The following is a 24,455-nucleotide window of genomic DNA, read 5'->3' as shown; positions in this document are numbered from 1 at the left end:
TTGTGTACGGTCTCAGAACTGAAAGCTTTTTGACTGGAAAGATATCTCACTGCAGCTATAGGAAAATTGTTCTCAGTTTAAAACTTAAATTTGCTGAAATTTGATAAGTTAGTACAAAGCAATTTCAAATCTCAGCCGTAAAATCAATGTGAAGTTACTTTTTTTCCCTGTTTTAAAATTTGCCTTGGAGAACAAATAACGTTCTTTGTTTCAGAACATCTGTAATTACACAGAAGTGCATGAATTCTGTATTATACAAGCACTGCATAGAAATACTTCCACAAAACTAAGCTGAAATAGTCAGCATTTTTGAGAAGAAAGAACCTTTTGGAAATTTTTGGTAAAAGAAAATACTGCTTGTATTTAAATGCAGTTTGAATTTTTAATGCAGTTTTAATTCATAAATCAGTATCATATGCCACCAGTTTTTGTGTCTTGATGGAGTGAGTAGATGGGTGAGCTGGGCTTCGGGGAGAAGGGCAGATGGAGCTGCATCCAAGAGCAAGGCTATGTTCCTGTGGAATGCAGACAGGGTCTAACAGCCTCTCTTCAGAGGAAGGGATATTGTAATATTATCAGCAATGTTGTATTGAAGATTGAAAACAAGTAACTGAAAGCACATTGTAAAGGAACAGATGATTTAAATGATTCAGAGAACATTTCTAATGTTAGTAATCAGCAAACCACAGAAAAATTTGCTTGTGATCAGAGTTCTGATTTTTCACCAAAATGGAAAGTCTAGTCAAAAGTAATCCATCTTTTGTTCACTTAGCATGTTTTTTCTTAGCTATGCTGCCTACCAATTTATTTAAAGAAAAAGATTTTGTATGTGTATGTAATAGTAAATGAATGTCAGAATGGAAATTTAATGGCTTTATAGCTTTTTGGAAGTTTCCTTCTTCTGCAGAAACATATAATAAAATTTAGAAAATTTTTATAGACACAAATTGTTTGAAAAATAAGCCTTCAGTTAACATTGGCTAACTGAAAAACAAAATACATCCTGTTTTCATAGCATTGCAACAGCTCTGCTTTCTTTGAACCTTTTTTTTTTAAAGCAAAGTCTCTTGTTGATTTGTTGTGCGTGTCTTCTAAACTTTTTGAAGTTCAAGCATATTTTCAAAAGATCTGAAATAAGTCTTTCCTGCCATATCAAAAGGAAATAGTAACACTTTCATGCTGTGTTATGTGATATAGTTGAGTTTTTATTTTTAATCCCTGATCTAATTTAGGTTTGAACATACATTATGTAAAAAGTGCATTCAGCATTCTGTATCAAGGTTGTTACAGAAAAAGAAAACTTAGACTGTGAATTGTCTTTTTATAACAAACTCATTTTGGAATCATAAGGTTACTTTAAAAGAGGATGTAAATCTTAAGGAATCTTTTCTGTCAATGAACTAGGAGAGGCGTGAGATCTGCTAGAACAGTTCTGGTCTCTGGCTTGGTCCTGTCAGCTCTGTGCTGTGGGCAAAGGGTGAGCAGGCTGTAAGTTGAGTGAAGCTGCATGAAGGGATGGTGGTGCTTGACTTGCTTGTCTGGGGGGGCATCTGTAGTAGTAGTGTTAGAGGCATTGATGCAAATGTTTGAATATTGCATGTGCCTTTTACAAATCCTTTGAAATTTGGGGAGCGTTGTCATCTTTCATGTATTGTGAAGAAGTGTAAGTATTGTGACTCCGCATCTTCTGAGAGTATACTAGCTTTAGGAACCCTAAAATAATTGTCTTTTTTTTCATAATAATGATAACCTCTTCAGGATAGATGTGATCCAAGACAAATGCTACATGATAGCTTTTGGGGAAAAATTGCAAGGAACCTTCCTACAATAATTGGATGAAAGTTTTCTTTAAAGATTTAAGGGTGTCTGATGGACAACGACTTGCTTCAGAGACTTCAAAAATTGCCAGAGGCATGATGGCCAGGATGATACTTTTCTTTTGAAGAGTTTCTTTGAGTGTTTTGAGATGGAGAGAATCTTCATTCTGTCTAAGAATGATTTTTAGGTTTATTTTATGAGGAGAATAAGACTAGGGTCAAACCAAACCTTGAACAAATGATGTTTTGTTCTGGAATTAGCAGTCAGCATTGTCTGTTTCAGTGTTTTCTGAAACTGTCTCACTGCCCCTGAGTTTGACAGTTTGTATCACAGCCTATTGAAGCAGTTGTGGTGGCAGTGATGTTTAAAAAGGCAGGGGTCAAGTGAAGGATAATAACATTACTACTTATTTTTCTTTCTGGAATGTTTGAATTTAAACTACTTTTTTTAATCAGAGAGGAAATGTTTTAAGATACATGTTTCTTTGTGCTAAAAGTCAGTTTGAAGTGGCCTGCTTGATACAGGCTTTCTTTACTGCGTGATACAAATGTTCATACTGACATTCATGTGTAGAGGATTTGAGTGTACCTTTGTGTAAGCGCATCTGTTGGATTTCAAAATTTAAAGAAACCCCACAAGGATGTGCATAGAATTGCCAGCTTATAGTGCCTAGGAAATGAAGGCAATACTACTGAGAAAGGCAGTCTGCCCTGTGTTTGGTGTTGGCCATGTTTTTGCCTGTGCACTGCCCTGTGCCTGGATGTGAGCACAAAATTAGCTGTGGTTGTATGCCAGACTTTATGGAAGGCCTGATGTTGTTTACTACTGACCAGCTACTGCTCTGTAGCTGTGATCCTTGTGTTCGCCCATCTAGTCATCATGAAATTGCACAGAAAAGTAATACACCTGCATATGCACTGTGTTTGCAAAGCTTAGAAAATATGGCAAGTGACAAAATAATTCCTGACATTGAAAAATTCTGTTAAGTGATAAAAATGTATCAGAACAGATAAGAATATATGGACACTGGTAAATAATGGTGTGATACAAATAATGGGGAAAAAATATCAGAGTATATTTTTATATCCAAGTGTTGGTCTCCACACAGATTGCTTGCTAGAGCTGATTGTGCACTCAGTTTTACCTCATAAGCCTTTTTAGGTATTACTTTCAATACAGACAGATATAAAATATAAAATATGATGTAAGAAGTAGAAGGTGCGTTTAAAAATAGCATGTAGAGGTAAAATACTGTCACTGTTCTAAAGTGATAATTTAATAGCAAAGCAGAAAATAACTATCTGACAAAGTCTGCTGCTGTACTGGCATTGCAAACCAGTGTGTTCAGAAGAGCACTGAGGCTGCCTGGCAGCCATCCCCAAACTCCAGCCCAGGGCCTGTCACTGTCACAGCCTGAGACAGCCTTTGCTGCTTGTCCCTAGGTGCAGTTCAGGTGCTGTGGTGATGCCAGAATCCTATGGCCATGAACATAGTCAGACTGTATTATTTCTTTAACTCTGCATCAATGAAGATAATGTAGAGTTTGGGCATGTTAATGGATGGCGAGCTGTCCTGAGGTCCACAATGGTTTATGTGAGTGGTCCTTGCCCTTCATGAACAATGTGGTGCAAGGGTAGTCCCTAAATGGCTTACCTCATCATGTAGAACCTGCACTGACATTTTTAATTAGTGAATTAAAAGTAGTTTAACTTTAGAGTCTCAAATTGAAATTTTCAGTGTTTTAAACAAAAAGGTTCATAACAAACTCTTCCTCATTCTACAGTATTTTATATAATCTTTGTCTTTTTCTAGCATTAAGAAAAGTGTTTCTGTAATGTTAATTAGCTAGTAACTGCTGTTTTCAGTGTGCTTTAATTACTGTATGTTGCTTGATTATATGTTATGAAATAAACTTAAGGTTATTCTAGATTGTTAAACAGTGAGCTAATATATAACTACTGTGCTTAAGATGAGGTTTTCCAGATATGGTGGTGGAATATTGGGAAGAGGAAAATGAGAATGAGAACGGCTGGAAGTGCAGTTCTCATTCTTAGAGACATATGAAAACGACTTTAAGAATTGCCTCCTAGATTTTGAAATTAATATTTATGAGAAATATCTGGTAAAATACCATGAAAGTACTTTAAAACATGTGCATAATCATAAAAAAGATTGTAAAGATGTAACTCTAGGATAATTTGCATATGTGTTATTAATAGGTATCCTTTGCTGCCAGTCTAATTGTACAATGCAGGAGAATTCTAATTTACTATTACTGAAGAATTTTTTAAAAATGCTCCTATTCAAATTATGACCAATAGCTGCACTGCAAAATTACATGTATGTAGATCTGTCTACACATGTAGGTTTTGTTGCAGTGACAGTTGTACTTTTTAATTAGCAAGTTCTTTATTTAACTTGGTGCTCATGGGCAGTTTTACTTTCAATTTCTGCTGGACCAATGCTGAATGAAGGGTTGTACATGCTCGTTATGTTATGTTTGGTAAACAGCTGAAAAGAAGTAAGCTAAGCATTATAGAGGATTTAAAACATCTGATAACAAAGATATTTGATTGCCTTTCATATTGAAATAAAAAAAGTTGAAAATTTTATTGAACAAAAAATTACGAGTATTGTAAAATGTATCCTGTAACTGCTCTGTCTCTTTAAAAAGATATTTGCAGTAGTAACCGATCTAGCATTGAAAACCACTAAGAATTTTAATATTGTTCATATGTAATTGCTGTAATCTCTGGTCTTTGCAGGAGACGGTACTTAACATACTCAAGGTTTTTTCCCATGGTGTTTCTTTCTCAGATTGCTAGGATAAAGTCTGTGTTTATTTCAGTTGATTGTACATAGAAATAAACAGTTTACATTTTTAGTTGATGCATAACATTTTTATTTGCTTTATTCTGTCTTAAATCTAGCTTCATCCTTAGTTAAATTTTGTGGTTATGTTCAGATACTTCCCCTCAGATCTTCAAGTAGTACAGTGTAAGCAGCTCTGCTCTCGGGCTACTTTGCAAACAGTGAAAAATATATGAAGATAAATCCTCTATTGTGCCAATTTATTCCCCCAAGTATTTCCATCATTTCTTTTACAGTAATTTTTCAAAATTATTTCATCAATATTTTAACTCTCAGTTTAAGCTACTACTCAGTAAATCATATATTCAAGATCTTTTCGTTTTATGTGTTATTTTAGTAAGTTTCTAATTTTTAAAGAGTTTTTTTTGAACTAGTGTAAGAGTATGGCTCAGCAGTGCTGATACCTTGGAGAATAAGGTCAGTGAAGGGGGAGGGGGTTGTTCCTTTCTCTGTAGGTAATAAAATGTGGCATTTTAAGTGCTGTGGAGAGGGTCTCAATTGTGGCCACTCTCTCAGTTAAGTAACTGCTTGGGGACTCTGAATATGCATTTTTTTCATTTAAAGAAAGTAAAACAATTAAGTGTTCCTTCCTCTATGAATGTTACAAAATATAATATATATGTTAATTTCCCTTATTTCACTATTCTTCATGGATATTGGGGCCTGGGTGCAGGTGGGGGCCTTCTCTTGTTCCTTTTAAGTTTCATGCATTTTACTGCACTTGTTAAATATCAGCATCTCACTGCCAAGTCACTAAAAGGTGATTCTTTGATTTTTTTTTAAAAAGTAAACTTACTGCTCATTCTTTAAAAATCCATTAGTGGCATTTTGACACATGAAAAGTTTGAGGCCTTCTGCATTCTTTAGTCACCAGATAACGATATTAATAACATAGTAGTGTATAGCAGTGCATAGGTGAGATTTTAAAACATTTGAATTTAGCTTGTGTTTAAGGTTGATGAATATAAATTAATCAGCCTGGTGTTTTAGGTGAAAGTATTTTCAAATTTAAAGCTGTTGTGCCCCGATGGGATTATTTCAGTGGTTGACTGAAACATTCAGGAGAAGGGAAATGTTTCTTTAATGCCAGAGGGAATTGAGCTAGGAATTGGGAACAGAAAAAGGAAAATATCCCCAGCCTTAAACATCCCTCTGATTATGACTATCATGAAACTGAGCTTTGATTCAAGATTTTAGCCAATGCTGTGTTTTCATAATTTAATAGGTATTTATTTTCTGCGTAGTTAGTGATTTGTCTTTCTTAGAAGATGCCTGTAAGAAAATGGGTCTATCAATAAGTAACTCATTTGCAGCATTATTGTACTCAAAATCATGAGAAGTTTAATTTCAGTTTGCTTCTATCATTTTCCTTGATAGCTGTTGAAAAAAAAAAGTGGTAGATTTGGATTTAAACTGACTTCCAAGGAGGAGATATTTGTTCAAAAGCAGTCAGCGAGTGCAAAGATCCATGCCAATATTCAGAATTCGTATTTCCCTTGAATGGAAGGTTGTGATAAAATGGTACATGGTGTGTTTTCATTGCCTGTTGAAAGACTTTCATGCAGTTAAAATAAGCATTTTGATGGTGGTTGAATTAAGAGTTTTTGTCAGTCTCTTCTCATCATGGATGATTAGACTAAAACGTCTGCTTGTCTTGACTTGAGATCACCACAGCTTCAGATAACATGCTTTGTGATTGAAGGTCGAAATATTTTGAATTCTAATAGGCTGCCAGATGAATTGCTTGAAATAGACTGTAAAATTTCAAGGCTTCCTTTTCCATCTGCTGTGAAAAGAACCATTGGGAATGGTTGAGCTTGATGATCATAGAATTACGGGATGGTGATTCTAAAACCCTCAAAGGGAAGTTGCTATGGAGATCTAGTTCCAAACTGTGAAATGATTCACCTCTGAAAGGCTTCAGGGTCTGAGAAGCTGAACACATCATTGTTCAGGTGGTCATTGGTTAGGAAATTGCTGGTGCCTGTGTAATCAGCACTCCTGTGGTAGTTAACGATCTAAAAAGGTTTGTTCTGAATGATGTGGGACAACAGCAATGTGCATAAGATGGCTTCTCTCAATCATAGTTTGCTCAGCCTGGTGCTTGTAAAAATACAGTGAGCTAAATGGCAGGGAGACGAACTGCTTCATTGAGGAGGTCTTTTAAAAACAAAATTCTTTTCTGTGATGGATTTGACATCTAAAGTAAAAAAAGAACAACTGTTTCCGCTTAAAAAGCTGTGGTTAGATGTTGCAAAAATATCATATATTTATTTTGCAAGGAGCAGAACAGCGGGGCTGCATATTTGTATTTGCTTGAAGGCTTAAGGAGTAATACCTTTGGAAATAAAGATTTCTACCCAGTCACACCTTAAGAACATAATGAAGTAGCCTTGATATATTAATATTTTTCCTCTTCCATCCACCCTCCCCAGTATTAGGGCCTACAAGGCACTCTGCTCCGGCAGTCATGGAAAGAACACCCTCTGTATCGAGGATTCAGGTTAATCAAAGCTGATGTTTTCTTTCTTAGTTTCTAATTTATTTGTGTGTTTGAGGCTAGGAAAAGGGAATAACAGGCCAGTTTTTTGCATGCATGTATAAAACAATGAATTTTGTCAACTGCTGCTAAAATTTGCCAGCAGATTCTTAGACTGCTTGAAAATTCCAACATACACACAAGTATTTAATGTACTTTTTCAAGGAAGTCAGAAATAATTTGTGCAGTACACAAGTAGTTAGTGATTATACCTAATTCAACATAAAATATTTTCTTAACCATGTGATGTTCAAGAAGTCTGAGTTACTATTCCTTGCATGCTCAGTGTCACCATTTCACAATTTCTTAACACAATCTCTTAATGGTTACTAGTAAAGAAGATGCCAGTGGCTACTAGGTGGTGCCAGATAGTTACAGAACACAATTGGTATGTTCCACAATATAGTTGCCATTTAAATAAAACGCTGCTAGGAAAAAAAGTGAATGTCTGAGGGCTAGGGACTCCTTCACTGAAGTAATGTACAAAATGAGTTCTTTACTTTCCACATGATGGGCCAGCCAATCTATAGCAAGCAATTTAATAATTTTTTGATGGGATGTTTTTTTGATAATTGTAAAGGAAGAGACTTAACATCCAAAATAAAATATTAGTATTGAGTTTGGTGTTGTCAGCTGTTGCATGAAGATTTGAACATTGAACAGGAAATGTTGAAAACCCTCTTTATTAAGTTTAGCATCTCAGATAAGATGCAAATTATATATTACCTTGTGTTTTTAGTATTTCAGATTCTGTTCTAAAAAGATAATTTGTTATTTCTTATAATTGCAAGCCTGTACTGTTATGTGAGGTCCTAAGAACTGTGACATCTCCTAATTTGTAGAGAAGTAAACATGTGAAAAATAGTGTGTGGAAAAATAAGCTCTTAACCTAATGATGCAGCTAAAGCTAATGATATAGTTAAAAATGATTGTTATTAATTTTTATTACTAGAAACCCATAGGCAGCACTCTTCTAAAATTGGAATTGATTTGCAAAGGATAAAACTGGATTAATAGTATTGCTTCTTTTGCATTAAATTTGTTTTACACTATGAATGTGGGTCAAAATGTCCAGAGGGAAGGTTTTGTAAGGTAGATTTACTGAGAGGCATTTTGCTTTTGTTTTTAAAGCTATTTTATTCACTTAGTAGCGCTGCCCTAAGTTATAGAGCACATATGCCCTATAACTTATATAGGGCATATGCATACCTAATGGCACTGATTAAACAATATTTGCTGATCGAAATCTTTTTCAACTCTTGTTTTTGTTATACATCAGCTGGTCTTCCCTTAAGTATGTTTACTCCTCCACACCTCCCTTGTGCAACAAAATAGATCCTCAAAGGAGAAACATTGAGATAATGGAGAATAAGGCTCTTTGTTAACATGTGACGGATTGAGTTTACAACTCCTTGTAAGTATTCTTCTTCCCAATACTGTCTTGTTCTTCTGGTAAACAATGGCTGCTCTGTAAACATAGCTTTCTTTTCCTTCACCAGTCAAATTCTATAATCCATTTTTATAGCATTTTTGTAAGGCACTGCAAGGAGTTTTGGCAGTTTTGTAGGGCTGCTGTTTTATTATAGCAAAAATGTAACTTTAACTTTTGGAATATTTGGAATTAGTTATCTTCTTGGATAACTAATTTCTTTTAGCAGAAAGCTTCTTACTGAGGTTTTTTTTTTCCTTGATATTTGTATACCTTAGTTATTGCTTTAAATGCTTTTGAAGAGAAGCTGCTGTATTGAAACAATTTTATATTCTTTGTTGTGGGTTTCAGGAGGGTTTAGTTTTGCATTCTGTGCTGAACTGAACTGCTTGTTCTCTGTTCATTATTTTGCAAAGACTGATAACCTTCCTGGTTGTGAAGAATGTGGAACAGGGAGCTGAACTATCTCTGCACAGGAATCCGAGTGGGCTCAGCAGTGTTTAGTGGCTTGGACTTTGTTGTAGCATTAGGAATTCAGAGTGTTTCAGTAGGAGTACAGTCATGGAAACCTCCAAGTAGTGCTATTCCAGACCCAATAAAAACTTCAGTGCTCAAGTGTGCTTTTTATATTCCTGCACCTTTGACATAATCAATCTCAGATAAATAGTCCATGAATAATTAAGATGTTTCCTATGTATCTGGTCATTCAAGGCCAGGTAGAACTGCCCTGTGGGTTTCTGCTAATGGCTGCTACTTGCTATTCATGATCTCTGTAGATATATTCTCTTAAAAACATAGTTACTGCTAGCAAAATGCAACTGTATTTTGTTATGTTGACCCTCAGAGATACCAGATATGACTGGCACCATAGAGCTTGACACTGAATATTCCTAAAGAGAAGACCAGGATGTCTGACCTTCAGAAAAAAGGGGTAAAATGCAGCACAGTGATTGGGAGTTTCTGGAAGCAGTATGAATGCACAGTTACACATATGGACATATTTCTACTTTCCAAATTGTTTCTGCTTAGGAACCATGTTTTTGTACAGTGTAGATTCCATCAGATTGCAAATATATGAATTTCAGTCTACTTTTGAGTAGGGTACACAGAGATATGTTAGAAGTTACCCACTGCTGTTTGTGGTCAGACCTTACTGCGTGCTGTATGCTTTATGCAGGCAGTGCTGCTGCAGAACACTCACCAGTGAGGGGAGTTCTGTGGAGAATCCCCCTTGTTCCTGTTCGCTTCTCTTTTCATAACTTAAACTCACAAATGAAGACTTTTGGTCATTAGAACAGAAAAAAACCTAAAATAGAACGGGACTGAGCTCAGAGTGCCAAGAGTGCTTGTCTCTGAAGCAAGCATATGCATTCTTCAGGTATTTTGGCTTTTGACCAGGCTAGGTTCCTCATTTGCCCCTTCTTCCACTTAACACAGTTGTGGTTTGTAAAAATCTGAACAAATAGACTAGGTTTTCTAGGCAATTTTAAACAATTTATGTGACATGCTAGCCATCTCAAAAAGTTTTACATCGAGTGCTGCGCTTCCAAGATGTCCTGTGATAGTGAATCTCTGAATTACCCAGGTAACATGTTGCAAGAAAGGAAATTAAGGAGTGCATCCCAATTGTGTTCAAACTATTTGGTGGGAAGTGCAGTGATAGTATTTAAAATACCTCATCAAGGGCAGTCAGAGCAAGCCCTTGGCAAACAGGGACAAAGGGCTCAAAGATTTATTACTTCAGCTGTCAAATAACGTCCTTTACTCAGTATAAACAACTTGATAGCAAATTTCAGCAGGTAGAAGGTTTTGCCTGTGGAGTGATGACTACAGCCCAGTGGTACCAGGATGAAAGAGCAGTGGCAAGTAAACACATTTTACATCCAAAAGAAATCACTAATTTTTGTCAGGCACACTCAAGAGTAGGAGCTCTGGATCAGAATTTTACAGAGAAACCCATTGGAGTGACTGTGTTGGTAACAACTTTTCTCTGATAAATCTGCCTCCATCAGGAACTGGATTGTAGTTTCTTCTGCCAACTCTCATGGCCTGAAGTGAATTGCTTTGCCTCAGTGTTTCCTGGGCAGATTATAATTTTTATCTCTGACCTTGTGCAGTACTTGCTTTACAAGTACTTTTATGCAAATGTAAATTCTTTGTATGCTTAAGAAGTTGATACTACAGTCATTTAGAATCCTGTATTGCTTCTCCACGCTCTCATTGTGTGTCTGCTAGTGCAGAAACAGACATGCCCTTTTTTGTCTAATGCTCCCAGTAGATTTGATACTGAAAGGGCTGCTTTTTGCCACCATTTCAGACTTTTGGGGAGCAGTTTGCTCTCTCCTGACTGCTGTGGTGTTAGGGCTCAGCAGGGTGAATGTAGCTGCTTGTCTTTTATATAGGTAATGAATTAAGTCTTAGTACTGCACCAGTCAAGAAAGCCCAAAACAGATTTTTTTACCATCCTGTGTCTGTATAGCCATATGGTACAAATAAACTGCAATGTTGTGTTCAAAGTCATTAGTACTGCACCTAATATTCTGAACTGGTTTTTGTCACTAAAAATCAGTTAAACTTAAGATTGAAAACAAGTGTTTTAAATTGAAATTAAAAGCTTTTCTTATATTTTTACGATGCAGGTAAGACAAAATAATTATTGCCAGAGTGACTGCTTGCATTTAAAATAAATTTATACATATTATTTTTAAAAAAATCTAGTTAACTTTAAAATATGTAAGTTTTCTTGTCATTTAGGGTTCTCTGAAGCTGATCATCAAGAGGGTTGCAAATCATTGGCGGTTTCTATTTTCAGAGTTCCACATCCCAGAGTAATTTGCTTTAATTTCACCCAATTTAACCTATACTTCACACCATCACCATTCAGCTTTAATAGCTATGTTCTGTGCATAAGAAAAGCAGATAAATGTCCACAATTAGACTGCAAGTGATTACAACTAGTTAGGGCTTTATGAAGACAAAACTTAAGGGGCTGTAGCACAAAACAAAGCCACAAAAGATGTCTAAAAAAATTCTTTTTTCAGAAGTCAAGGTTTACTACAACATTTTATTTAATGTTTTTTGTACTTGATTTTGCTGATGTTGAAGATGTAGGCAGGTGCATCTTCTTCAGCTGAAAATTACTCTGCTTAAAGAATATTAGGTTTGTGTTACAGGTGATTAATTTCACTTGAAATTAGCTTGTAAGGGAAAACATGCTAAACCTACTTTATCTTTGGCCCTTTGTTAACATTTGCTTTATTTATAAAATGTTTATTTGTAAAATGTTGATTCTGGTGGTATTATTTTCTTCTTCTAATAATAAATATGGATAGTAAAATGTACTGTCATCAAAGTTTAGTACATTCTGTAATGTTAAATATACCTGTACCTCAGTCAGAAATAGCAGTATCTTTTACTGTTTAAATCTTTGGAACACTGATGATAGCATGTCAAGCCAGTCTAAGTATAGATATTATTAATAATTTTTTTTTACACTTCTAGTCGTGTTTTTTTGTAGCTCAAAGAAATACCCTACTTTAGCTCCACACTCAAGTTACTGTATTTTAGCTAGTTTTGTTCTCTCCCCCATTCCCACCAGTAAGTGGCCAGATAGATATTACTGTTCATTTATGTCAGGGCTTATAACAGGGTGTGTGTGTATCGTGATGTGACGTGCCTGTCTGTGCCGAGCAGCTCTTTTTGATGGCAGTCATTGAACGTATGTGGGAGAGGAAGTGCAAGTACCAATTATTCTCTAGGTCTGGTTTGTGGTGGTGTTATTAAACATTCCCTTATAGTTTATTGTCAAAAAATGCTGGTCATTACCCTAAATACCAATGGGAGTTTCAGCTTGTGATGCAGTTCAGATTCTGATCAAGTAGTAAATATCCCACTTAATTGCAGCATAACATGTACCAATACACTGCTTACCTTTAGTAAATGAATGCAAGATACCAGAATGCCATTATGTGAGGCTTAGTGTTAGCCAAATGTTTGGTTACATTTTACTTTAAGGGTAAGGATAATTAGAGAAATGAAGCGACTGGTATATAAAAGAGAAATTAATCTTGAAAATAATTAATTTCCATAATTGCAATTAGGAGCAGAATAAGGTAAGTTTAGGAGTATTATTTTGATTTGGATTTTAGCATCTCAGTGGCAGCTTGGAGCAGATAGAAACAATAAGGTTTAGGCTATAGGCAGCTTCTTCGTTTTTATGTCGAACTAGTTTTATATGCTATATCATAAAACTTTCAGTCCAATCAGCAACTACATTTAAATACTGCAAATTGTGGCAGCAAAACAATAATTCTGCTGATTAGCCCCTTTCCATTTCTTGTAAGTGAACTGTTTATGCTGTTGAGTACCTTTTGAAAAAAGAAAAAGCCAAAACAGCCTTGATTAGTCAAGGAGTAATTGGATGACTTGATTTTAGCAAGAGAATGAATTGGTTGATGATAGCCTGTAACTAAGTGTAGTGGTTCTGTTCAGATGAATACATAACATACAGTCATCAGATCTTGACAGGTATAACATAAGCAATGCAAAAATTTCTGGAGGCTGAGAGGTAAATTTTGTCAAAGGGATTTTGAAGCTGATTTTTGAAAGAAATGGGAAGAAATGTGCATGCCATTAGATGATACCATTCGTTATGGCTGTCCTGTATACATATTTATGTGCTCTTATTTTTGCTTGTCAAGAGTAAATCTAGATTGTGTGTCCTGGTTGCCATCAAGACCTTACAAATTGACAGTTCTTGCACTTCCACAGGAGAAAAACAGAGTCAAGTTGCACATCTTCTCCATTCATTTGTTTTGTTTTCTGCATTTTTTAAAGTCAGTAATTTGAAAGAAATGTGCAGAACTAGCTATGGCTGCATTATATCTTCAATGCCAATTTAAAAATTATTTTTGGCCCACCACACTTGGACTCAAACAACCCAGATGCTCAGCTAAAGATAAACCCTTCCCCAGAACTGAAGAATATTTCAAGTTAGAACCTAAGGGCGACGGAAGAGGGAGCTGGGTGTGGCAGTGATAATTTCCAGCCTCCTTCTAGTAATTTCAGCTTTTAGCTGGTTAGCTGGCAAAAAAATGAATCCTGCTCCAGTATTATGCTTCACCCTTTTCCTGTCTAAATATTTGTCTTGTTTTAATAGCAGCATCTGGATGCTGCTAAGACCTTAATGGAATTTACCACAGCAGTATTTACCTGCAGTAAGCCTGATGTTTTTAGCTCTGTAATCTTTGTTGTTGTACACTAAAGGAAGTTACAGGGTTTTTTAAGGGTAGAGTGCAAATCCATCAGGATGTTAATGGGAGATTATTTGAGAAAAGGCTTATATATATAGGATAATGAAAATAAAAAACATGGTTTCTGTTCAATTTCTTTTTGACAAACTTCTGATAAAATTATAGTTTACCTCTGCTAAGATATGGGAGAGATGCCAGAGAAGTTACAATGATTTTTTTAAATAATGAAATTACTAATTAGAGGCTCCCAGCTGACCTTCCTGTTACTGCTGTGTGATTAGCTTAGCTGTTGACAAACACATGCTTCCTTGGGGAGATTCTTGAGTAAGTCAGTTTTACGTATGTATTTTTTTGTGCATGTGGCAGATTGATTCCTTTTTCCTCTTACAGTAGCATGCCATTTTTCCCTGCAGTAGAAGGAGGGCAGTTTTGGAGCACAGGCAGTATAACTCAAGGAAGCAGTCAAAAGGAAGGTGGTGTGGTTTGGGGTAATGTTTGAGAAATGCTGAGGCCCCTTTTGTTTTAAAAGCAAATGCAGTGGTGAAGACATGGGAAGTACAATGGATTTTCATTACATTCATTGAAGAAGGTAGTTGTCCATAGGTCATAGTGTCTTGAGAACACAGTGGTGTGACTAGTTTTGGAGACGTTAATTGTAAATATACTTTTAAATTAGTATTATTTTAAAAGAAATAGATCAATTTGTTTCTGTTCAAATTCCAGAATATCACAACAGCTTTTTTTACAGAGGAATTTTTTAGCACTACTTGGAAAAAAAATTGATTTCTTAATGAAAACTTGGAATGCTAGACCAGAGAGCTCAGCTGCCGCTGTTCTGCAGGTGTGCATGTACTGCAGAGGATATTATGTGAACAAGTTGCTAACCTTGTAAACCTCCCTCCTGTTTACAGAAATTGAGGCCTCATTATGTCAGGAAGAAGAGAGAAGTGTTTTGTTTGAGGTTCACCAAATTTAAACACACATCATCATCAGTGTGGGCTTTACCTCTGACATGTGGCCATGTTTGCAGTCTCTGCTGTTTTATAGCTATCCCATTCTAGTCCTTTGCTTCCTCACCTAGATGCCGTTAGTATAATTTTGGGGAACTTTTGCTCCCTCAATTTTCTACCACACTCTCTCAATCTATATTCAGCTTGAGATCAAAATAAGACTACCAAATGTCTGTTTTTCCTTTCCCCCATTATTTTTATCATAGATTCTGTTGTGATGAGGGAGCAGTATCAGACAAGCCAATCTGAGGATTTCTTTGTCAATGTTTGTTTTTCATTTTTCTTCTTCAGTGTCCATAAACTAACTGATTTTGGGGTTTTTTGCCTGATACCCAAGACAGTCTTAGGCGTTCCTTCAGAAAAACAAAATTCTCATTTGTTTGCTGTCATCTTGTATCTCAAGACCCACCTCCCATTTTCCCGACTTCTTCCAATTCAGCAGTTTTTAGTTTCATCAGGCTGATTTTCTACATAGTGCATCATATCAGCTACTAGTCTGGTGCTGCTCAGTGTTCATGGCTGTGTCTACCTTGTGCATCGTGTTCCTTGTATAGCTATTGTGTTATCTTTATCTTTAATTGGACAGTGATGGGTTCTTAGTACCCCATTTGTTGTACTTTAAAATAAAGCCTTTGGGTTTTCTGTTTTGCTGCTATGTGTGCTGCAGGGAAGGTGGGGCTATCATATCATCTTCCCTAACAAAAGAGAAGTAAAGGCCTGTCTTGGCAGAGGGATTTCACACAAAGGCAGAAAGATAAAGTAAATAGCAATATGCTGTTAACAATCTATTTCAGGTGAGATTATAGTTCTTATTTTCATAATTGAAAGTTGTAGATAATATGCACAATTTCTTGTGTGTCTTATTTATAAACTCAGTTTTACAACTCCATTTTCTCACAGCTGTACTTTTGCCAAGGGCCCTCATCTCTTCCCTGAAGCCTAATTCATAAGGTTACCATCAGTTCTGGTTTGCTATGTCTGCATGCAGCTCTGCAGACTGGAATTGAATTCCCTGCAGTGCTCGGTGTGATCTGTACCAGACCATCACTACAGAGTAGGCTGGAGGCTGGCATAATAGATTGCTCAAGTTACATCCCGCATGGATTTTGAGACAAAGTTAAAAATTGAGGCTCTTCCATCATAGTGGTGTCACTCAGCCTTTTCCTTCCCTTCTTCTTGATTCTCCCTCATCCCTGGGGTACTGTCCCTGTTGTGTCTCTAGCTAGGCTGTTGGTTAGAGTGTGGTCTGGTTTAGGTTGATGACTGAAGTTGACACTGAGAAACTTTGATCAAGAGATTTACCAAAAAAGCTCAATGCCTGTTGCCTTGAAGAATCTCTCATTTTGTACCAAGATGTGGACATTACTGCCAGTTTGGTCTTTTGTGTATAAAAAAAATCATAAAGCTACTACTCTTATGGGCTGTGTCTGTCTAAACAGGGATTCCTCTAAATGTAGAATTGGAAATTTAAATTTAAATCCATTCCTTTAATGGAATATACAACTCATGTTCATTCATTCCATGAGAAGAGTCAGGCAATCCAGTGAGGAGGAAAGAAGGCTAAATTGTTGCCTACAGTGGGAAATCATCAGCTCAGTAAGAGGGGCTTTTTACCCAAGCAAGCAAGTGCCTGTGCCAGAGACAGATCTCTTGTCACCATGTTGCCTGAATGAGCTGCAGGATGGCTGCTGAACCAGGCATAATGGAAGGAGGAGACTTGAAGAAAACTCTGGCAGAACACTGAACAGTCCATGGGTTAAAGGCTTTAGTGGGCTGAGAACAGAGCAAAGGTGAAGTTAGAGTCAATTTTATAGGCATGGAAATACACTGAATTAATTTGGTTTAGATGAATAAATATATTTTTTTTTTTTTTGGGAAAAGGAATGGGAAGATGTGAAGAAGCTGTTGTTGAAGAAAACAGAAAAATATAACTAATATATAAACTGGTTTTTGTTGTTCCTAATTCACCTTACACTTGCTTTTTCAGAAAAGCTTCATTCTTCCTTAAGACCAAAACAAGCTGTTTACTTTACTTTTTATTTTTGTGCTCTAAATGCAAGATCTTCATGGTCATGCAGCTCTTCCCCTGACTTAACAGTGTGGGGATTTTTGTTGCTTTTTAAACCTATGGACTCCAGATGCAGAAGGATGTGAGAATGTATTATTTACATGGTAATGGAGGCTTTTTTTCTTGATGCAAGAAAGAAAGTCAAATATTTAGCTGAATGAATGCTACATATCTGTTGAGAATTCTGAGGCAAATAGACTTTTTGTTGGTCTCTGCGGTGGCATCTTCCTACTTCTACCCTTTTTATTCAATATTTTCCTTGTAATTTAGAACAAGTTAATCTGTTCTCTGGTATTTGCTCATCTGAACAGCTGATATCTCATTTGGTCAGGTGTGCAGGTAAGGATTTATGGAAGACAAGGGCTATGGTATCTCTTCCTTGATTGCCTGGCACTGGTGTAGATTAGTGTAGAGTGTTTCCATTTATCAGAGCAGCCTGTTCTCCCATCATAGCCAGCCTCAGGATCTGTCACTGAGGTAATTCTGCTTGTACCCAGGGAGTTCACTGATCAGCTTTGGAGAGAAACAGTTAATGAGAGAGGAGGGAACTTCTGGTAACCACTATTTGAAAGACTGTTCATAAATTTATATAAAAAGGATTTTGGTATTTGACTATGAACAACCTTTTAAACATGTGTTCCATGTGCATTGATGTATGAGCTTTGTTGCTAAAACCTTGGTTTTCAGTAAGTTAAAACAAAAGATGAAGTTTAAGATGTTCATGATGACAAAGAACCCCCACAACTTTCTATATCATCAGTTCAGGAATTGTTTGTTGTTTACCCTGTTTCCCGTATTTTTAAGTACAAGAAATGTCTTGGGTTTTTTCCTGTGTAAGAAATCAGTTGATTTTTATTTTGGTAATGCTCAAGTAACATTCTTTTCATGGTTGGTTTCTCATGCATATCATTAATGTTTCAGGTTAGGCATGCAAATACTCTGAAAATTGATCCAGAAAGAAGTAATAAACTCTTTTTAACTGTTAATATTTTCATTTTTAAAAGATGTATTGATTTTTTGGGGGGAGCAGGGTTTTTTTTAAGTGATGCTGCTTATCTGATAATTTCAATCCTAGTTGAATTATGTTGCCAGATTGTCATCAGAAGGGCATGAAGTCAGCACACATGCGTCAGTAATATCTGGTTGTTTTAACCTTATGTTTCCAGTTGGCAATTTGAAATTATGGCTTCAACTGCACTTTAAATATGTGATAATAGCATGTGTTTCTAATAAGGGCCAGCACCATTTTGTTCAGATCCTGTGAATGGTTGTCACTCATATATGACAAATGCACCTTCATCTGCTTCTTTGATGGCCCCCTAAAAACCATACCCTCAAATCAGGCCGATGAAATTAGCTGCTGTGTAAATTGTGTGTCTGAGTGGTTCATTATCTAATCACCGTCAGAACCACAGTGATAAAGTAGATTGAAACAGGGACAAGGTCTGCCAGATGATTTCAGGCCTTTTTTTCTAAGCCCTGTTTCCCTTGGAAACACTAAGAGTCATTCAGAACTTCAGAATTCTTTGTCTAGAACTTCTTCATTTCTTAATGTGTAAAATTGGGCAGCCAGTGAGGTCTGCCAAGGTGATTTGAAAGGTTTTCTCTCCATGATTCTTGTAATCATTATTGTGTGTATTAAAATGTTCCACAATGTTCATTTTAGCTACCCTGTTTGCTACTTCTAGGTTAGATATTGCTAAACACACCAGCTATTTTCAGGAAACTGCTCCAGCCTATTCCTTTGTAGGAGAAACTCTTAAATTCTCAGTAAGTCCTGTCCTGAAATGGCAAAGTGCTTTGTATATACAGAGAGGGAGCTTTGGATCCTGGAGTTGATACGTAAATTAACATACTAAACCAGTATGATATAAAACATTGCACAGGACATTTGTACATGGGCAGGATGACCATGTGGCTTTTCAATTTCAAACATTTTTGACTCATTATAGTATGTTCTAAATATAAATTTCTTGTCTTTTTAGCTTAATAGGTAATTTAAGTTTTCTTTTGTTTTAGGAGCATTTGAAGATGATGATATCACTCATGTTGAAGGAAGTGTAGATCCTGTTCGTGACATCGAAATTATACATGAAGAACTTAGACTTAAGGATGAGGAGCTGATCATGCAGAGCATAGATAAGCTTGAAAAAGTAGCTGTAAGAGGAGGAGACAAGAAATTAAAACCTGAATATGTAAGTATATGACATTTAAAGTAAATCATTAAGTCCTCTCAGCATTGAACTGAAATATTTGTATTGTTGGGTTTTCTTATTGATCCCACGTGTGTAATACAAAACACTACTATTATTTTTATATGTATTTTAAAGTAATTATTATTATGAGCTGAAAAAAATACTAGAATGACTGGCTGTGCTGTCAGTGTAAGATTTCGTAGATGTAGCTAATTGTAACTTTTGAAATTTTGCTGTTATTTTCTTGCTGACTCAGCTTTGTATGAGACTTGCCAATGCTTTGTCTAACTTACATCAATGTTTAAGTTGTAATTCAGAGTTACTTCTGACTTATTTCTACTGTTAAGTTCTACTATGATGTTGCTATTAGTATTCCTGTAGCCAGCAAGTGAATGGATTTTTTTGGTGTGATTGCACTTTGTGTCTTTTAGTGCATGTTAAATGAAGACTGCTAGTTGAAAATAATTTTAGAATGTTGTTGTGGAAGGCTGCTTAAATGAGCTCAATTATCACAGGATAATAGTGATGTTTCTTTGTAAATTATTAATGTATAATAATTATCAACTTCAAAGTATATTTTCTGCAAATTGTTGTTTTACTGCCACTTGTCTTTTGAGTCTCCTACACTTTCCCAGTAGTCATTCATTTTTCTTTATCATTAATATTCTATAAATATTTTAGGTGGTATATAAAATGCATTCTCTAATTATTACAGCAGTTTATCAGTGTGGAAATAGATTATTTATGTCTAGCAAGTATTTTAAAAAATACTGTTTTCTCAGAAGGGTTTTTTGATAGCAAGTAGAAAGAAAAACATTGTTATATTGGTGCTGCCAGGTTAATTTACCAATATTGAAGTGCAGTGAAATTTGTTGACCCTGCCTAGTGTCTGCAAACAGATAGGAGCTGAAAGTGAACATCCCTCTCCAAGATACTCAGCTCCATGTTGCAGTGTTAAAAAGCACTTCCGTGGTAGCTTCTGTTGAAGAACTAGTCTTCATCTGGCATGAAAACTGTTTTATTTCTTGATTCATCTAGACCAGAAAAAATAGCTATTGTTGGAAGAGTTAAAGGCTTTATGTAAGCCCAGAGAGAGAGAACCTTCATTTAAGAACCTTCGTTTCAGGTCTTGTCTGTCATGTGAACCCAGCCCTGGGTACTTGTGGGCAGTGATTTTTATCTTTTACAAGAGGTTTCACATGCTTAGGCGAACAGTGCAGTTTATGCCCACAGTTTCAAATAGCATCCACACAGTCTTTCGCCTTTTAATTCATGTTAAAGAAAGGGGCAAGCAAAAATCCTGTTCATAGCGAATTCAAAGTTCATCCTAACGCTAAATTTCATGTTGATATGACAAGATGAAAATGAGGAATGCTGTGATGTTGTTCTGCCCAGCCTCGAGCTCTTCTCACTCACTTTGTTGTGTGGCTGTCTTTGGAAACAGCTTTGCTCAGCTCCTTGTGATGGAACATTCCTATCTAGTTTTTGAGTGTACCTCTGTGGATGCTTTGAGGATTTTATATCACAATGTATGTTCTTCATGTGCGAAATAAGAAGTTGGGACTTTTGTGATTACAAAGAATCACAACTGAAGTGTGTTTTAAATAGAATTTGTAATAGTGGTTGTGTAAATTAATGGTTGGTAGGTACAGTTCTGATTGTATGACAGGAATTTCTCTTAGTCATTTTTTAACCACAAGGAAGTTGGTATGTCTGTGAAAACAAAATGTCAGATTATTCTAAAATTAAGGGAGACACTAAATAAAAACCTCATCTAGAAATGCAATTTTAATTAATTAAAGAAAATTTAATTTACCCAGCTTCAGTTTCTCATCCATTTCTTTGCCTCTTTCTTCAGTGTCCTTACTACTACTTCATCTGTAGTTCACCTGTCTAAATGACTTTGTCACCTTGTATTTGTAACATGCACTTCCTGTCATTTGTTGTGTTTTCTTAATCCTGTTTTTATGAGCATGTACATTAAAGATCAGGTTCTTGACGTCATGTTGCTCTGCCAGTTCTGTTCCCAATAATGGCTGTTACACATGACCAGTCTCAGCTGAGTTTGTCAACAACAATAGAGGTCTCAAAGGCATGAAATTCCTTTGTTTCCTGGGAAGGGGTGGCTGAACAGAGTGGGGAGGCACAAATTAATGCTTCCCTTGAGACAAAGGCTGCACGGAGGAACTATAGTCACTAGGGAATCTCTTCAAGGAACTGTTGAGGGGCATAATGCCTGTGAATCTTGCTGATCTTGGACCTTCTTGCCTCTCTTCCCTGTGTCTTGTATGCTTGAATTGTAATGTATATACACTAGACTTCGTAAAATGGGCTTTTTTAATGGTGAAGGCCTGTGAAAGCTCCTTTCTTGTCCTGGTAAATCAATCCTTAGGTCCAGTTATGCAGCTTCTAGAAACAGGTTTGTGTAGCTTTAAGACTATAACAGCAACTCTTGGGCATTTCCAGTCACTACTGGTTGTGAGGCACTCCAAATTTGCCTTGCCTCTTTTCCTTTCATGTTTTGTGTTGCACAGAAGGCCTGTGGTTGCGTTCTATATAATATACTATAGTATAATATAGCAGGACTGACTATGCAGTAAATGATTTACAGATCTAGGAGGGAAACCATGTGAGATTAGTGAAAAAAGCAGTTAAAGATTATTCCTCCTTCCTAAAGTGGTACCCCAATGCTAGTAGTATATTTTGGCTATTTGATCAGTCTGCACTCTGCACTTCCCCAGTCCAATGCATTCTGCATTTAGCTTGTCTGTCACAGAGATGGTTCCCTGTTCAGCACAGTTAGGAATGTTTCCATGCAGCTTGCAGGTACTGGTCAAGGCTTGCATTTCCCAGGGCACAAAAAAAAAAACCAAACCCAAAACCAAAAACCAAAACAAAAAAAAAACCCCAAAAACGAGAGACAGTATGGCCTGAAATTAATACTTTTTTTCCAGACAGGGTATCTTCAAAAAAATAGAGGATGGGACAGGACTGGGAGAGAACTGCTCAGGATTAGCCTTTTAAAATTATTTTCCAGTATAATACACAGCCATTGCTAATATTCTGTTCTTAGCAATATTCTTCTTCTGTAGCAGAGACATGGAACAAGCAGCTCTTGTCTGTGCACTGAGTGTTCCCAGTCATTTTTCCTTCCAGGAAAACTAGGAGGAAAAACTTGGTATTTATAGATTGTTTTGGTTTTGTTTTTAAGCACAGTGTTAAAATTTTAGTGTCTCTTTTTTTTGTTGTTTTCTTTCCCCCATTCCTTTTGGAACAATTCAAGATGAAGATGTCTCAAGAAGTTCAACTGGTTGAGAGTTATAGATGTAATTTGTCTCATTTTATAGATATGAATTGTCTGCTTTAGAAGATTTGCTTTATCAATAAGCCACCACGATTGTAACTTGTTGTCTGAAATCTCCAAAAAGTTTAGGAGGAAAAAAATAAAAAATTAAGTACTGTTGAGTGCATATCACTCAACAGTACTTAAATCTGAGATTTTTATTTGCTTACCTGCCTTTTTCATGGTGTTATAGCTTGTTAATAATCATTTTTCCTCTGTCTAAGCCCACATTGCCTACAGGTGGTAAATTCACCTTTGTGCAGTGACCTGGCTTGGCAGTTGAGTAGTGTTAACTGTTTGTCCTATCTCTCAGAGAACTGATTTCTCAATCCCCTGTCAGCAAAATAGCTGGCTGTTGTTAAAGAGCTATCAATGAAATATTTTTCAAGTTCTGCTTAAAAATTGGTGGCACAATATGGTCCAAGATCACCAACATGAAATGTTGACATGAGCTTGGAATAGCTTCCTTTACACAGGTATTGTCTGTTTTGCAAGTGATCCCACTGCCTTCTCAGAAGTGACTGTCTGCTATTACTAAGGGTACTAGTCTTTCAGATTTGATATACCTTTAAATATTATTTTGGCTATAACCTTCTAAAGAGATATTATAAAATAAAAATACTCCTGTTATTTGCATGTATTAAAACAGTGCAAATATAATTTCAGAAAGCAGTCAGAGTACTTTTGATTTTATATTTTAAAATATGGTGCTGGTATTTATATTTTAAAATATGGTGCTGGTATATGAAGAGACATGAGATAGGTATTGAGTTAAACTTTATTATTAGGTTATTATTGATCTGTCCTTTTGGATAGCTGGGGATTTCAAGGTAAAATTCAAATATGTATGACTTTATAAATCAGCATTTACAAATGATACAATTAATTTTAAAAAATATTTTTTAATTGGTGGGATTTTTCAGCCCTGGAGACAAGTCTGTTAAGTTAATACCATCTAATACAGTGAAGTGAAGATTATTTCAGGATTATCTTCCAATGTCCTTCCAACCTGATTCTGTTCTAGTCCTTAGAAATTGATGGCTCTGCAATATATAGCTATTCCTTGAGCCCTTTGTTGGTGCCCAAAATCTTGAATTCCAGCTCACAAGAATTCTTATGTTAACAGTATTAAGATCTACACATCTGACTACAAGAGTATTGTTTATAATTGAGTTGATGCAGATTATTGACGAATATGTGATATGAAGACACAATCATTAGGTCAGAATCAATGTGCAGCATTTGAACTTCCAATTTGCTTTTGAAAGGTGGCTTCTACAGTAGGTGAGGATCAGCATTCACTGAATTTGAATTTCCAGTGTTTGGTTGAATGGGATGCTTTCACAGATCTCCATTACAAAGTCTGTCATTTAAAAAATAAAATTAGTTAATCAAATCAAGCACATTTGTTAACAGGAAAAGCAGTTGCAGTTATGAAAAGAGCAGTTAGAGACTCCTTTTTAGTGTAATGGTACCAGAACCATCTAGTGCATATTTAGTTTAAAGGCATCAAGCTTTGTTTTGTTACTGTGATGGGCAATGACCTAGTAATGAATACTTATTCTCTTCCTGTGGTCATTGTATTTGTCAGCATATATGTACTATGAAGTGGTGGTTTAAGTAGCTTTAATCCCTTCCATTCTTCTCCCTTACATTGAATGTCCTGGTCCTGTCCTAAGAATATAGTAACTGTTTGAAAGATGTTCTTTTGTTTTGTTGTTGTGAAAATCACCAATATGGTATGGGAGATACTTCACATGCAGCAAAGAGCTGGTGGATTCAGTTTGTTCTTATTACCAATATAGACTGGATGAAAAGCTTTCCTTCCTGCAATATTCTGATGAATGGGATGTGCCAGGCAGAATTTGCTGACCTCTTGCTGCAAGCACTTGCCAGAGTTCTCACGGATGGATGAACTCTTATTTCCTCT

At 36.1% G+C, this 24,455-nt stretch overlaps 1 protein-coding gene across 4 annotated transcripts in view; it reads left to right on the top strand.

Moving 5' to 3' along the window:
• Positions 1-24,455, top strand: part of OLA1 (Obg like ATPase 1) — a 127,159-nt gene that overhangs the window by 58,861 nt on the left and 43,843 nt on the right. For all 4 annotated transcript variants that reach the window (XM_072932262.1, XM_072932261.1, XM_002198957.6 and 1 more), the window contains one exon: positions 19,007-19,182. In XM_072932262.1, coding sequence (XP_072788363.1) covers positions 19,007-19,182 — 176 coding nt within the window. The remainder of the gene's footprint in view (positions 1-19,006; positions 19,183-24,455) is intronic.

The sequence above is a fragment of the Taeniopygia guttata genome, chromosome 7 (genome assembly GCF_048771995.1).
Source record: "Taeniopygia guttata chromosome 7, bTaeGut7.mat, whole genome shotgun sequence".
Classification (NCBI taxonomy): domain Eukaryota; kingdom Metazoa; phylum Chordata; class Aves; order Passeriformes; family Estrildidae; genus Taeniopygia; species Taeniopygia guttata.
The sequence above is the reverse complement of the archived record's forward strand: the minus strand, read 5'-3'. Positions and strand labels throughout refer to the sequence as shown.